Below are 16843 nucleotides of genomic sequence, written 5' to 3' on the forward strand. Positions count from 1 at the left end.
TCCAAATATACTTGGTTCATCCTTATTAATTTATCCTTTTTCCTACCACATCTTCTTACGAGAGTTACCTATTTTAACAGGTGACAATTTGCTTCGATAAGTAGCAAGACACTCATTTATTAGAATGCTTCCGTGGCATAAAATAAGAGGTTTTTTACTGATATTACTTCAGAAAGTCATCAATTGTGGAAGGTTCTGAATAGTTCAATGGGAATAAAAAAGGGTACTGGCAATAAATTAGAATACTGTTGCCTTCTTTATGTGTTTCAGGTATTTCTTCACAGTTGCTACTACGCATGAATTTTAAACAGCCGCTTAGATGAGATAATTCATGAGAAGCATTACGAAACATTACCAGGTATTACAGTCAGCTGAGTCTCAGTAGTACGACTTCACCATATAGCCTCATCTACACTATAGGGGTAAGTTGACCTAAGTTACGCAACTCCAGCTACATGAATAATGTAGCTGGAGTCCACGTACCTTCGGTCGACTTACCGCGGTGTCTCTTTTGACTTTTGTTCCTCATGCCTTAATTGCTTGTTCTACCCTATTCTGGCCTCCCATCAACTCCCCTTCTCACCATAACTCCATATGTTTCCCAAAGTGGAAGCCCACTGGTGGCTCCATAGAGGTGGGCAGCATTTGATTTTGCAGCTGAGCCAAGTTTCACAATAGGAGGAGAGAGAATCTTGGGACAGTGGACTACTGCTTAAAGTCTGCAGTCCACCAAGAACTGCTACTTTGGCCAGGTGCATTAGGTGCCACCATGGTGGCTGGGTCTTAAAGCATTACCTACTGGCTTACTTGCAGCTTTTTAGACAAAATTCACCATGGGAAATAAGGCAGCTTCAGGGTCATGATATTTTCCATCACTTCACTCATACTTGTCCCTGCTCCACAACCTCTGCTGGATTAATCAACATGTCTGTCCCTCCCCAGTTGGGAAACTTAATTCCCCACAGAGCAAGTTTTGTTGCTCTTAACTTAATGATTTAATATCACACAAAGAGTGAAGCAAACCTCTTAAAACTGCCATTTAGATTCTTCAAAAAGGGTTTTTATTTATCTATAGCACTTGAATGCATGTGCACACACACACACAAATAAACATCAACCAAGGGGGGGGGGGATATCAAGCAGGCAAAGTCCTCTTTTCCAGGAGAGGCTCAGTTTCTCCTGTTAAGCTGCTCTGGAGGTTAAGTATGACAGGCCTAGATGATGGAACTTTGTAAATTGCATGATAGTGCAGCAGGTGCAATGCAGGCACAATATAACGTGAGCATTGGGTGGCTATTTGTTTCCAGCTTACAGGTGCACCTTTTCTCTCCACAGGATCGAGGAGACTATATAACTGACACTCCGAACGCAAAAATTTACTCAAGAATAGCTCTGCTGAGTTACTGATGGTTATGATTTCATTCACAGGGGTTATAGGCTGGCAAGTCACTGCTGAAAGGACTTGCAGCAGTGTTCTGGATTCAGCTCCCGCGCATTCATTTTGGGTGTGTGTGGATGGGGTGGGCCTCTAGGAGGAAGGGGAGGAAAAGAAGAGGCAGAGAGATTTCACAATACATTTTTTGGGACAAGAATGATGTTCAGCCTTTGGAAAGAAGCTCTCTTACCTCTCCACCATCTCTGTAAAAGAAGCTACAGAATATTTATGGAACATGTTTTCTTGACAGCACTTTCAAAAAATAAAGGATAGAGCAGTCAGTTTTCTGCACTCTCCTCTTTCACTAAAGTTGCTACTGCCCTTTGAAAATATGAAAGCACTCAAGAGCTTTCATATTTTCAAAGGCTAAAAGTGCTAAAGAGCAGTCCTGTATTTCAAACGCAAAGAGAAATCAGTTCACATCTGCTGAAATTGTTCACTCGGAAAAGGTAAAAACAGCTAGAAATGTCACTTACAGAGTCTACCTTATTTTGAAGGGATGAGGGACAAGAGCTGAGGAGCACAGTGGTCAACATTTACCACATTTTACGAGGCCCTTCTGTATCCCACAGCTACAGAATCCATCAGGAAATCTACCCCTATACAGCATTCATTACCTTTTCACATTTAAAGCTTTCATCTCAAAAAGTAGCGATTAAAAATAACAGCGCTTGTGAAAGGTGCTGGATGAAACAATCCTGGAGACTGAAGACCTCCAGTTAACCACAGAACAGAAACAGCACCTAGAACATTGTTGGCTTTCAATAGTCACGCAATACAAGTCATACATATGGACAGCAGCACTGCAATGCTTGGTCGCAACTGACCTGAAGGAAGTTCATTCCCTATTCACATTCAATCTTTGGTGTGTCTGCTGGAAGGACTAGGGAGCTGATCAGTGCTAAATGCAATGGTAACACCAGTCAACTAGGATATGGGCTGAGACCATCATCTCATTTCAGAGAGAGCCAAACAGGCATCAAATGGAAACAAAGTTCAGTCATTACCCAGGACTCAAACTTGCCTCAAACCTTCTTCTAAAATAGCCTGGCCTTCCAGGCATGCTGCTGAAGGCATGACATGGTTCTGGGGGAAGGTTAAAGGTATGTTTGGGCAGGTGAGGTCAGGGAGTGAAAAAGGGAACTTACTTTGTTGTTTTTTATTTATTAGCTGGCTCAGTGGATTCATTATTTGATGCTAGGTGATCACCATTTGCAATTGTAGATGTAACTGTTCAGCCACAGGGAGCTTTGTAAGGGCATTTTTGTGTGTTATTTAAATCTAAGGAACCAATACAATACAAAATACTGAGTTAGACTCTGTCTGAAATCAGAAAGGTTCTCTATCCATTACGTTTCCACCTCCTTCCTCTCCATAGAGCCATTCAATCTCATCTAGACAGAGAATGTGCTGTGCGGATTTTCTAGGAGACAACTGGATGTTTAAAACTATTTCAGTCTCCATTGTAGTCCCTAGAAAGAGATTCATTGACTTCAGTGAGTACGAAAGAATTCTGCCATTGATATCAATGGGAGCAGGATCAGACCTATAATGAGCAGAATATCAGTTTTGTTCTGTTCCTGCTCTTTCAATCCCATCCCATTTCCTGAAAAAGGGGAGCCAGGAATTGGCTGGTGAGTAATTTGTGGGATGTGCAACTCTAGTCATTAGCTTGAGCTGTTAAAAGGTTACATTTCCCTACAGCTCAAAATAAAAATAAAATAAAATAAAATAAAGCTCCCCACAATTGTTATGAAGTGTTATAGAAGCAACGAATGGAACTAGCATTCAGACAATTAAAGCAAAGTTATCAATCTTAACAAAAGTCAAGGTAGCTCATTAACAAGCCCCAGATTCAATCGAAATATAACAGGAATATTTAAATTGTAGTATAAATTAGATCTGTAACAATCTTTATAGGAATGAGCAAGTCAAGTAGCAAAGTTATCTTTGGAAAAAATCTATTAGCACTAATGGAGCGATAATCCTTTTAGATTCATTGATGCTGACAGATTAAATACTTTCAATTCATTTTTTATTTGGTTAGCTCATTTGACATTGGATAAGTCCTAGATTCTATGTTACAGTGTGAACAGCAGGAGCTTTTCCGTTACTGTGACAAAACCATGTACTATTGGCATGTTTTCTGGGGGGTACCAAGCAGTATCCTGTGGGTATGGGTAATACTACACACTACTCCCAAAAGGCAATGAGAGTAGATAAATTTGTTTTAATCTTCAAAATAGAAACACTGCGGCTCAAAGGTTAGACTAAAATTACTGACTTTGCTTCTTATATTAGAGAGGCTGCAAAAGGAGAAATAAGAAAAAAATATTATAAAAGAATGTGTGTGTTTAAACACATTCAAACACTCCCTGTAATAAGGGGTTGATATGAGTGGTCAGCCTCAATTTAGGACAATGGTTCTCAACCAGGGATAGGCATACCCCTGGGGTACACAGAGATCTTCCAGGTGGCATGTCAACTCACCTAGACACAGTATTTGCCTAGTTTTACAGCAGGCTACAGGAATAGACTCAATATGAAGAAAAACTTAATGGTTGCTGTTGCTTCACAGCCTCCCAGAAGGACAAGGCTCACAAGTGAAAACCAGGCTCAAGTATCACATTAAAATGGAAGTATAATATGTATGTTCCAATCAATTTATTTTATAATTACATGGCAAAAAAGGAGAAAGTAAGCAATATTTCAGTCACCTTTTAGGTGAGGTAAAACTTGGGGTAGGCAAGACAAATCAGACTCCTGATATGGGTACAGTAGTCTGGAAAGGTTGAGAACCACTGCTTCAGGAGATCGCTTTCTCCGTCTCCAATAGTAGAGACAGTTGGGGGGGGGCAGGAAAATGATGAAATCATAGAATATCAGGGTTGGAAGAGACCTCAGGAGGTCATCTAGTCCAACCCCCTGCTCAAAGCAGGACCAATCCCCAATTTTTGCCCCAGATCCCAAATGGCCCCCTCAAGGATTGAACTCACAACCCTGGGTTTAGCAGGCCAATGCTCAAACCACTGAGCTATCTCCCTGCCCTCCTGCCTGCCAAATGTTTGTGTCTGTTGAAAAATGCAGTTTCAGCAAAAACAAAATATTTTGCAGAAACATTTCGAGAGAAAAAAAACTCACTCCAGAATAGCCTGGTGGTTAGAGCACCTCTGCTCCAGAATAGCTAGTAGCCTGGCACTCACCTAGAATGTGGGAGACCCAGGTTCAAGTGCCAGTCCCTAATCGGACAGCACAGGGACTTGAACGTCAAAGTGTTTTGCAAAATGGAGTTGTTTTCTGCCCAGCCCTATCCAGTAGAACTCAGGGTTCACTTAAGAAAGAACTAACCCTTATTAAATGGAGCTGTGCTGACTTACACCAGGTGAGGTTCTGGTCCATTGAGTCTAACAGGATTCCACTGCTTCCCAACAACAGAATACACAGTAAATATAGCATGGAGATCAATTTTCCAAACAAATCCAATTTATGACAACTACACAACCCATCTCTTATAAAAGACCATTTCTTTGTGTACCATATATGGGAGCTATCCAGCCTTAAATAATATGTAATACGCTGGGTAAAATAATTCAATTTCAGAATTAGAAGGATATTTTAATGTATCTATAAAAATGTACGCGACTCTCAGAACTACATGATACGTACAGCAGTATCTGGAAGCTTTCAGTTAGAACATAGTGCTAAAGAAGCAAGGCATGCATTAAATATATGCACCACCTACCGTCTTCAGAATGTCCATTGCATTCATTATTCAATTGCAGTACAGTACTCTGACAGGGAAAGTGTTGCTAAATGCAATCTAGAATTAAAGTTTAAACTCTAAGCAAACAGTTTACATCGTATATATTTATGCTAAAAGAAACAAAAACCAGTCTCTCTCTCTCTCTCTCTCTCACACACACACACAGAGTTCTGACCATATATGCCAGCAGTAAATATCTCCTGAATTAAGAATTTCATACATAATATTTGAAGGGTAATGCCTATCCTCATATTTACAGCAGTCTTGGTTTTGGCCTACTCCCAAGAAGTCATGAGGCATCTACCACCATAAAAGTCATGGACACTTGTATGATTGTGTACATTGGACAGGATTTTATACAAAAACTTGAATTCAATTTAGTAGAACAAATTAATTTCTGTAATACAATTTATTACTACGGAATGTGGTAGAAGTGATTCTGTGAGTAGTTGGTTCACAATTCTCTCACTTAAGCTGTGTGTGCCTATTTTATGTTTATTCTCTGAAAGCATTAAAACAATTGACTTTTACTGGCACAAATACTCAAAAAAATGTTAGTTTCACAAAGGCACTTTTACCAGATTAAAAAAAAGTTATACTTATCCAACTAGGGAACACAATAATAGCACGACTTGCAACCAATCACAAATAGGCAGCTCAGATTTTAATTGTTTGAATAGCAAGCCAAATAATAAGTGAAATTCTCTCTCTCTCTCTCTCTCTCTCTCACTGACCCACAAACATGAACCAATGGAAATCAAAAGATATTCTGTCTGGGCATTCTCCAAACAGAAAGGCAAAATTCAAATAAAATACTCACTCCAAGTGAGATTTTCAAAATTGAAAAATCCATTGGGAGTTGGGCATCTAATTCCCTTAGGCTCCTTTAAAACTCCCAGCCCTAGTTTGCTTTGTCGCTCTACTGAAAATCTCACCTTCAGCCCTTTACACTGATGCACACTCCTCAGGTGGAGGAGATGCAATGATGGGTACAATAACCCACTCCCCCCAAATGTTTTCCCCCACAAAGAAAAATAAAACACAGTCAACTGAAACAGTGAATTTACATTTCAGCTAATTGCAAGTTTGATACTGCCTCCTTAAATCAGATATCTGTTATCTGTGCCTCACAGTGGGGCACTGTTCCAGGTCACTTGGAATTATGAGAAGACTGTGAAGCTTCATTTTAAACTCAGATCAAATACCCGCTGTGGAGTCTTTTGTTTGTCATTCCTTTCCTCCTCCATAATTCTAATGAACGGCAATCAGGAGGAAGATTTTTGGAAGCTAACCTGCCCTTATCCTAAATTACCAAGATGAGGAACATTCTGCTGAAGTGAAGGAACATAGCCAGCCATTTTTATATCAGCTACAAGGTGGTCTACATTAGTCTGTTGATCCAAGAATGAGAAATGTGCACACAGTTTGAAGTGATGCCTTTTACAAATGAAATAAAAAGACTGATCCCTGCATATCTCTCAGAGACAATGAGGCAGAATCCCATATTTACTAGCTGGGTATTCTTTCAGACCTAGTGAACACTGGTCTTAATATGTACCTCCCAAATTAGAGAAAGACGATGGAACATATCAGCCTTATTCTGAGCACAGCACAAATGCATGCTTCTAGAGACTACATAATAGGCTAGGGGTCCAGAATTCTTTACCCATATTGCATCTTTGCATGTGCATTGACTGTTTTGATGTATAAGTCCATATTCTGTATTGCAGAGTAGAGTACATGCATGCAGGCAAAGTATAAATGCTATGTTCTGAAGTTCTGGCCTTATATAACGTAAATATTTTTTTTCCACACCAAGGACACATCTCAGCAAACACTTATTAATATTTCTCTCTCTCTCTCTCTCTGAGGAGAAAATTCTTTATTCAAATTTGGTTTCTGAGTTACCCCTTCTTTTAATCAAATCCTATGTGTCCACATGACATCTTGACTCCTTACATACCATAGAATCATAGACTATCAGAGTTGGAAGGGACCTCAGGAGGTCATCTAGTCCAACCCCCTACTCAAAGCAGGACCAATCCCCAATTTTTGCCCCAGACCCCTAAATGGCCCCCTCAAGGATTGAACTCACAATCCTGGGTTTAGCAGGCCAATGCTCAAACCACTGAGCTATCCCTCCTCTGAGGTCTGGGGAGGTAGTGTTGGAAGCAAGACTTTCATACAACTCTTTGATGCCCATTGGACTCCAGTTGTGGTACCCAACAGAGCTGGACTTCTTTGCTTGAGCACAGAGACAGACATTTTCCATTCCCAAAACTTGGTTGTAAGGTTTCTTTTCTACATTTTATCCAATTCAAGAGGAGTTTTGCTTTAAGTGCTTTATGGATTGTAAAGTGCCTTAGGATATGCAGCATGATAAGCATTTGAGAATGGGCAGCTTGTGTTGTATTGCTGAAGTTCTTGTCAAGCACAATTTAAGAGACTTTAATCTCTTGTTATGATAATACCCTGAAAGAAGCCACAATTTGATAACAAAACAAGTTGGATTGGGAGAAAAAGAAAAGCTCACTAAGGAAGATTCTTATAACACTTTTTCTGTAAAGCTTTAGATCTTACAGCATGTTTAAAGAAACAATGAATGCTTTGATTTTTCATTTGTTTGCAATGGCTCAACATAGTTCTCTTGTGGTTCTGCAGCACTCGAAAGATTGTCATCCCAAACTTGAGGGAAAATAAGCAGCATTTTAAAAAAATTGGCTGTATTTAAAAAAACTAAACAAAAAACCTAAACAACACCTTTTCTCCCATTAATTTAAATGGAAATTTTCTGGATCCAGTACAACTATTGTGTTACCGCAGCACTTAGACTCCAACTGAGATCAAGGTCCCTTTTTGCTACATAAACTATAAGATCTTCTTATTGTGTATAAGTAGACAAAGAAAAGGTGGGGAAACAGGCACAAAGAGCCATAGTCACTTGCTCAAGGTTATATGGAAAGCATGTGAGAGCTGGGAATAGATTCAGGTCCCTCTGAGCTCCAACCCAGTAACCCATCCACTAGAACACACTGCCTCCCTCTCCTTTTGTCTGGGAAGATTTCCTAGTTGCGATATTGTTAGCATATGTTTTCCTTTCTCTCTAGAATTACAGATGAGGGGAGCTGTGCATTCATGAAAGGAACCAGACAGAAACCCTCTTTGTACACAGAAAGGATAAAGCCCAGGTCACGGTAGTGAAAGTTGCCACCATTGCCATGAAGAGGGATTACTCTCCAAGCCTGGCTGTTTGTGGGCCTGCTAAATGAGGCCTCTGCTAAAAGATTTTTTCCAGTGGTGGTGGTGTGTTTGTGTGACACGGACATTTGCCCACTGGGAACTGAATTGAGCCACCAACTCATTTCTTACAAGCCAGCCATGCCAAGCATTAGTTGGTAACTATTTTTGGTTACTACCAATCTCGGCAGGATGCAAAAAGATGAACTGGTGTTAGGGCATTTATGTCCCCTTATCAATTCCCAAAGTCTTCCCATTCCAGGCTTGTTATTCTATCACGTGCAAATAATTCCTTTTTCGGGAAGGCTTTCAAAGGCACAAACAGGCAGTTAGGCACCAAATTCCCATTGAAAGTCAATTGGGTTTCGGCACCTAATTCCCACTTGTGCATTTTAAAATCATTTTCTTTATTGTTAAAGAACTTCTCCTGAAACAAAATAGTAGTAGTCAGCCAATTATTAGTATCACACTAGCTCCTAGACACTCCAAGAAAGATCAGAGCACTGTTGTCCTGGATGGTCCACAAACACATGATAAGACAGGTCCTGTCCCAGAGAGCTTGCCATCTAAATGGACAAGACAGACAAAAGGAAGCCTTATTATTCCCATTGTACAGATGGGGTGCACACACACACACGCAGATTAAGTAACATGCCCTAGGTCAAAGAGGGAGTCTATGGCAGAGCTAGGAACTGAACTCATAACTCCTGAAGGCACTGCCATAATCACAAAATTATCCTTCCTCTCTAAAGCTAAGGCCCGCTAATAATCCATAAGTGACTAAGGTCGTATATCACATCTACCAATGTGAATATGCCATCATGTGCCAGCAATGCCCCTCTGCCATGTACATTGGCCAAACTGGACAGTCTCTACATAAAAGAATAAATGGACACAAATCAGACGTCAAGAATTAGAACATTCAAAAACCAGTCGGAGAACACTTCAATCTCTTTGATCACTCGATTACAGACCTAAAAGTGGCAATTCTTCAACAAAAAGACTTCAAAAACAGACTTCAACAAGAGACTGCTGAATTGCAATTAATTTGCAAACTGGATACAATTAACTTAGGCTTGAATAGAGACTGGGAGTGGATGTGTCATTACACAAAGTAAAACTATTTCCCCATGTTTATCCCCCCCCCCCCGTTCCTCAGACGTTCTTGTCAACTGCTGGAAATGGCCAACCTTGATTATCACTACAAAAGGTTCCCCCTCCCCCCCCCCGTTCTCCTGCTGGTAATAGCTCACCTTACCTGATCACTCTCCTTACAGAGTGTATGGTAACACCCATTGTTTCATGTTCTCTGTGTATATAAATCTCCCCACTGTATTTTCCACTGAATGCATCCGATGAAGTGAGCTGTAGCTCATCAAAGCTTATGCTCAAATAAATTGGTTAGACTCTAAGGTGCCACAAGTACTCCTTTCCTTTTTGCGGATAGAGACTAACACAGCTGCTACTCTGAAACCTAAGGTACATTTTGTTTCTCTAATCATAGTATTTTGATATATTGCCTTCTTTTGTGTTACTAAAAAAAAAAGTCTTCTCATTAGAACACTCCAACCCAGGTTATAAGTTGTGGAAGAGACAGTAGAAGCAGCTAATGGACTCTTAAAGGCAGCCATGAGGACAATATTGCCCAGCAGGCTTTTCCCCGTCTGGTCTGATTCAAGAGAGGATTAGACATTTATATAGATGAGACATCCACAGCAATTCTAGGTAGAATTTTTTGCAGGGTAAGGATAAGGGCATATTTGTTTACTTGTTTTGGAAAGAAGTTTCCCATATGGGGAAGTTCTTCCATGGCTGATCACTGCTGGATTTCTCCCAAGCATCTGGTACTGTTAGACAGGTCCCTCGGCTGATTGTGGCAATTCCTGTTCTCCTACATCACCAACATTACTGAATAATTGGATGTCATTGAGAGGTTAGGAGGACAAAACCATCAACTGAAGTTAGATAAATAAGTTACAAAAGGTGAAATAAGAAGTTTAGATTTGCTTGAATTGTTAGCTATTTTCATAATCTACTCGCAACGTGCATCACAACATTGTCTATTGTCTTCTAATGATCTGTAACAGACTATAAAAACAACATACTTGCAAATATCCATGCTATATGGGTAGGCCAAATGATACACTGTGGCACAAGACAAGTTCTTTAAAAGTAGAAATGGAAAATGAAACAAGTTTATATTTTCTATAAATGAATCCGACCATCTGCTCCATTACAATAGCAGCAACGTCGAAAACAACAGAAACAGCAGCCTCTGGTGTTAAATTTCTGCTCTCAGTCTCAGACTCCACATTTCCTCAGAAAGCAAGACTAAAAATACAGAAAAGATACATCAAGTTGCCCTGCAGGATCCCTTGTACCATAAGTAATTTTCCATCTTAGTATATGATATCATACTATTTGTATTTGCCATCTGTAATTCACTATAAAAGTACCATTATATCAGTAATTTTCATTCTGCATTAGTGAAAGTCCATCTAGGTCTGAAATTCAGTTACGGTATCAAGGAGGACACTTGTTTTCATAGCATGGTAAGCTCATTTCACCTCTTTAGAGCTATTCTTTGCATATGAAGAGATAGAAATGATATATCCCCCCCAGCAACTGTGAAGAAATTATGCATCAAGTAGCACTTGCATATAAAAAAAAGAGACTAACCATAAAATCTCAGAAATAAGTTAGCACAAAGGAACTGTTATGCTAGTTCTAACTACATTAATGGAACATGTCCACAGAAAGAGGTCATCTAGTAAGCAAGTATATGATGGAGTTTATTTGCAGATCTGTGTGCCATGACAGTATTATATGTAACACCTTGATCTGATGTTTGGCCACAGAGGAGGGAAGTTACTGTGCAGAGCTACACCGACCTGCACTAAGTTAGAGGTAGTGTACTGTATTTTCTTTGCAAAGTAGTAATGTGCAGAAGTACTTTGCTATGCAACAAGTGTGCTGTTAAAAAACAAAACAAAACAATGGGCTGCATCTACCTACTGCATCTAGATGTTGAAGTGACCGCTGCCCTCTGATGTAAAGAATTAGAGCCAATTCATGTTGGAAGAAATTCTGGCATTCTACAGGTGTAATCACACCACCCCACTAAAATTTCATGCACAATTTGTGGCAACATATTATCAGGAAGATAATGAATTGGGAAAGTTATCAAAGAGGGCAACAAGGAAGTGAGAAGATGTCAGGAGTTGACTTGTAAGAATTATTAGAAAAATCTAGATTTGCATTCATAAAGAAAAAGGTGAAGGAAGATGGTCAAGTGGCCCAAATACAGAACTGGGACCAGGAACCTCCACATTCTAGGCTCAGCTTTGGCACAGAATCCTTTCTGTAGCCTCAAGCAAGTCACTTTACCTCTCTGAACCTTAGTTTCCCAATCTGTGAAATGGAGTGAATATGTTACTATGAGCGTACCAAGCGTGCATCATTCTGAAGGATATAGCAAAGGCAGATATCAACTACTAAGTAATATGGTGACATGAACAGAAACTGCAGGTGTTGGCTCAGGAGCCATCTCTCTGCTGAAAAGGTAATTTCTGTGAGCAACTGAATGAAGAGAGAGTGATAGACACACTCTTGAAAAGTATTACACACTGGAGTACCAAACAAATGGATGGACCATATGATCTTCTTTCCAACCTTGAGTCCATAAGCAGAATGCCCATGCCGAGGATGCCTTAAATGACACATTCAGAACTAAATCACACAAATGGACCATAACTATTATCCATGATTATTTCCTAACATTTTGTATATTACCCACATCAAATGATTAGAATATTTCATGTACATCTAGACAACACATTCACCACATATGGACTTTAAAAATAACAAACAAATCAGTATGTTGACACTGTGTGGATTCAATTAGCACTTGGCAGGTCAGAATATCCCCCCCACATACTTTCAAGTTATAAACTGTTAAATGTATTTTTAATAACCAAAAAGCTTCATTCTCAGCAAGGTACCAGGTACAAAGAAATGAATCTCAGCGAGGCTCTCCAGAAAACAACATACATAAAATATATTCCTTTCAAGCAGTTTTTTTTAAACACCCACTCTCCTTACTCCACATATTCAAATAAGTGGAACTAGCCACACAACACAATAATAAGCCTCACATGAAATGCCATAGAGAACTGTTAGAGCACCAATCCAGTGACTCCAAATACTTAGCAAATACTAAAGAGTTCAGATGAACAATACCCCAATGAAACATAAGTCCCATTTACAAATGAGAGAAACTGAAGCAGACAGGTAAAATTAATTTGCCCAAGGTCACAGCAAATCAGTGGCATAGATGGGATTAGAACTCAGATCTCCTGACTACCAGTCCTCTACCTTAACTACAAGACTATTACAAATGGAATTCAGTATTTGTGCCTTTTCCCAGAAAGCATTTCTTCTGGTTCCATCTCCAAGAGTGATATCCTCCAATAATTGTATTATATGCCCCACTGGGCCATAGAATCCTGGCCAGGGTCTCAGCTATGCAACTATCTAGACTGCTGTTGTCCTCCGTTTTACACATTTATTACCAGACGTTTTAGACTGAAAGCAGATATTGTTCCAATACCTTGTTGGCCACAGATCCACCCTTATTCCATTACGTGGGTTAATGGTGCTCTTTATCTTCATAAAATCAGTAGCAATATGCAGTGGCTGTCATGCAGTTCTGTAAATGCATAGGCACCATTTGAAGAAGAAGGAAAACACTTAATGATTCTTATTTAGAACAAAATGTACTTAGATCTAGCAATACCACCCAATGCATAGACGTGGGCTTTATAAACAAGACATTGAGAGAAGGATGTTTATATTTTGCAGACATCTTTATATCAGATATGGGGGTGGACACAAAGTATAGTTTTCCATGCATCAATGAGTTAATTACCAGGGAAATATTAGTGACTTTCTATGTCCCATTTTTCAAATTACCAGCATCTCTCTGTACAATGTTTATTGTAAAATAAAAGCCTGCAGCTATGCACACATTCATTCTAATAGACTTAAAATGCATTGTGAAGATTATCTGCAATCATTCCTTTTTGCTTTTAAGCCCTACTCAGAGCGAAACTCTGGAATGCAATTTCTCTTAGAGGTAGCTCTAAGACAACTTCATAAACTGTAATCTTATAGCTCAATGGGTCAGTAACTGGGGTTAACTGCTCCAGCTAAAGCTACAAGTAAACACTATGCAGCATCAAAAAAGTGAGACACTCTGCAGCCACTGAAGTGGTTCTAAAAATACCTTGCTATCCCTCATAATAATGCCTAAAAACAATTGCACATTAGCCTGGCACCTACAACATCCTGTACGGTACATTTTAACTAAGTAGCTGAAGCTTGTTTCTAACAAGAGAGGGCAGAAAAAGAGTTAGCCTGCTGCACGTGACCTGTAGTGTGAAATTTCAGATGCTTAAAGGGGCTTGATCCTGTTACTATTGAAGGCAATGGCAAAAACTCCCAGTGTTCAAAATGTGCTGGAGAAAGTCCTTCAGCCTCCCTTCATCCCACACATTCTAATATTTCAGATTTAAATACACACACAGTTTCCCCAGGGAATCATATATAAATTATTATATTTATAGTCACATTGGGGGTGAAAAAGTAGTTAAACTGCATTTTGTTCCCTGTCACGTTCAATCCTGAAAACAAAAGTTCACTTTTTACGTATAGGAACTTTTATCCCACGGCTCCTAAATACTTCGCTTCACCCAATTACACCAAAATCTTCCCACCTATCCCCTCTGCATTCACCCTTATCTTTATGCTAAACAAACCATTTGGTTTTATTGTGGAATAGCAGATGAGGGTGGACAGCTAAACACACAGGAACTATAACGAGATGTTACCAGCTACCTGCTAATGACTTATTTTATAAAGACTAAAACAACAAAGTACATGGGAAAGAAAATGGAATGATGAACATAATGCACATGGCAAGGATGGAGACCTACACAGACATTATTACTCCTGCATAATAGACAGTCTCAAGAGATTCCTTCAGGATCTATTCAGACAGCATCAGATTTTGATTACTCTAATCTGGAAAAGAAGCCGAACAACAACTGATGTATCAATCTCAAGTTCCAAACAGTCAACAACAACAAAAGCCCCACCAAAAAAACAAAACAACACAACACTAGCTTCCAACAGGAAATATTTTTCTTGAGAAGGATGACAAACATGAAAACACCCCCCGCACACACACACTTATGAGAAGTCCAGATATAATAGCCAAGGTGTCAAGGATTCCAGATGCTGAGCAGTTGACATTCTTTGGCGAGTTGCTTGGCAGATTTTCTAATTGAAGAATTTTAGCAGGACGACATTAAATAAAAATGTGGGAACCAGTGTGTACCAAAAATAAACATATCCCAGACGGGAGTGTTATTTGACAAGTAATTAAGTTCTCATTGCTACAGGAGGTGGTAAAGTAAGGCAGGAGGCTTAGGGATTTTGTCCAACGGGTACATTTTCACACACTGGAGCCCAAGGGACACTCATGCTACATCTTTCTCACCCACTTTAACAGGCTGGAGTTCTCTGCCTATAAAACAAGCAGTCTTGTGGTAAATCACCTCTGTTCTCAGTAAGGATTCGAACTACCGGTCACAATTTCCACTGCAATTCTGTCTCCCCCACACCCCACTCCAAATGAACTCCTGGACACGATGTCCTGCAGCAGGACATGCTTTTTTCTGATCTTTCCCCTCCCCCCATGGGGTCTTTTTTCCCCCCCAAAACAGCCCATCCATTAGAGGCGCATCATACAAACAAAAAGGGTGATCCGTGTTCAGTGCATGCAAAGGACTCCAGGATGCAGACAGATACAAAAGGTGCCACTGAGTGGGGAGAGGAAGGGGGTAACCTCACCGTACCCTCCTTATTTTTGGAAGCTGGTTGAATAATTTCCCTTGCATGCATCAAACGTACACACGTACAAGAAGCAAACCTGTGAGACATAACGAAACCCAGGACTGCCGAAGCAAACTTTGCATCCCCAGCTAGCCGGGGATGCAATCAGCACCTAAGGAGGAGACAGCTCCCGGCTCAGTGCTCTTCCCACTCAACTCCGCAGCCACCTCCCTGGGACGGACGGGGGGCCGGGCTCCCGCGCACCATGTCTTGCTGTCTCGTCCCCCACTTACCTCTGAGGGCAGCAGCCCAGCTGCAGAGCCCCAGCAGCAAGAGCAGCCGCCTCCTCAGGCGTGCGGGACACCCTCCTCCTGCAGCCCGTGTCCCCATGCTCCCTCCACGCCTCCTTTCCCCCTTCTTCACTCCTGCTGTCCTTCCCCCGCCAAGGGGGGTAACTTCCCGCCCGGCTCTCAGGGCTCGAGTGCCAGCCTGGGACTTGCCTCCCTTTTATGACTGAGCGGTGTCCCTGGGAGGGGCTTTGAGGCTCCGGGGACCGGGGAGGGGGCTCAGTGGGTGCCGGGTGCCCCCAGCCCTGCGCTTCCCGGCGCCTGCCTCTCGCCGCTCGCATTCCGCATCTCGCCGCTTGCCAGGCGCCCGGCTACAGACTAACCGGAGCAGCTGCGAGCCAGCATCCCTAATGAGCCCCCCGCCCCTCCACCGGCAGCCAGTTAGGCCAGGGCTGGGCGGGGCCTGGAGGCAGGAGGGGGAGGACGTGGTACCCGGACCCAGGCACGAGCGAAGGGATGGAGCAGGTGCGCCCTGGCAGACAGGCGGGCGCAGGGACAGCTGCTGCCGCAGCAGAATGCGGGTGATTCCCCTCCCCGGCTCCTTTCTTCCCCTCTTCCACATCTTCCCTCCCGTCCCCGTCCCTACTTGTATCGCTTTCCCCGTCCCCCTCCTCCCGAACTGCTGCCCGGCCTGCTGGGAGACGCTGCAGCTTCATCTTGCTCCCCAGAAACGTTACATCGCTTCCCCTTCGATCCTCGCTCCAGGCTTGTTCTGATTCCTTGATTGCCTTCCCAGCTATCCTCCTGCAAACCTCCTTTTCCCCCACCCCGACCCTTATTCTTCTCTCCCAGTGATCACTCCTCAAGATAAATCTTTCCCCAGACATACAGCCCTGGGGAGGCTGTTACACTGCCGGGGGCAGCTTTCAATCTTCATTAGGGGGTCTGGGAGCCTTCTAATTTCCTTTCGGTTTTTTGTTTGTTTGTTTGTGAGCCCTAGAGAACCTGTCTACCATCGAATCATGGTTGGGTATGCGAGCAAGACAGAGCAATACCACAAGTCATCCTATGGCTAGACTCTGCTGATTTTACACTGGTGTAAATCAGGAACAGCTCCACCAAAGTCCAGAGTGCAAAACTGGTAGAAGTGCATCAAGATCTGGTCTTTAGTTTAGTTTTAAAACATAGTGGGGGGGAGTCCCAACTTCAAGTGCAAATCTCAGCTTA

At 41.5% G+C, this 16843-nt stretch overlaps 1 protein-coding gene across 3 annotated transcripts in view; it reads right to left on the reverse strand.

Annotated features, from left to right (window-relative positions):
- UNC5D (unc-5 netrin receptor D) overlaps positions 1-16019 on the reverse strand; it is a 289819-nt gene extending 273800 nt beyond the window's left edge. For all 3 annotated transcript variants that reach the window (XM_074940275.1, XM_074940272.1, XM_074940271.1), the window contains exon 1: positions 15623-16019. In XM_074940275.1, the coding sequence (XP_074796376.1) occupies positions 15623-15719 (97 nt within the window). In that variant the 5' untranslated portion in view covers positions 15720-16019. The remainder of the gene's footprint in view (positions 1-15622) is intronic.
- Between the last annotated feature and the right edge of the window lie 824 nt (positions 16020-16843).

The sequence above is a fragment of the Natator depressus genome, chromosome 26, assembly GCF_965152275.1.
Source record: "Natator depressus isolate rNatDep1 chromosome 26, rNatDep2.hap1, whole genome shotgun sequence".
Classification (NCBI taxonomy): Eukaryota; Metazoa; Chordata; order Testudines; family Cheloniidae; genus Natator; species Natator depressus.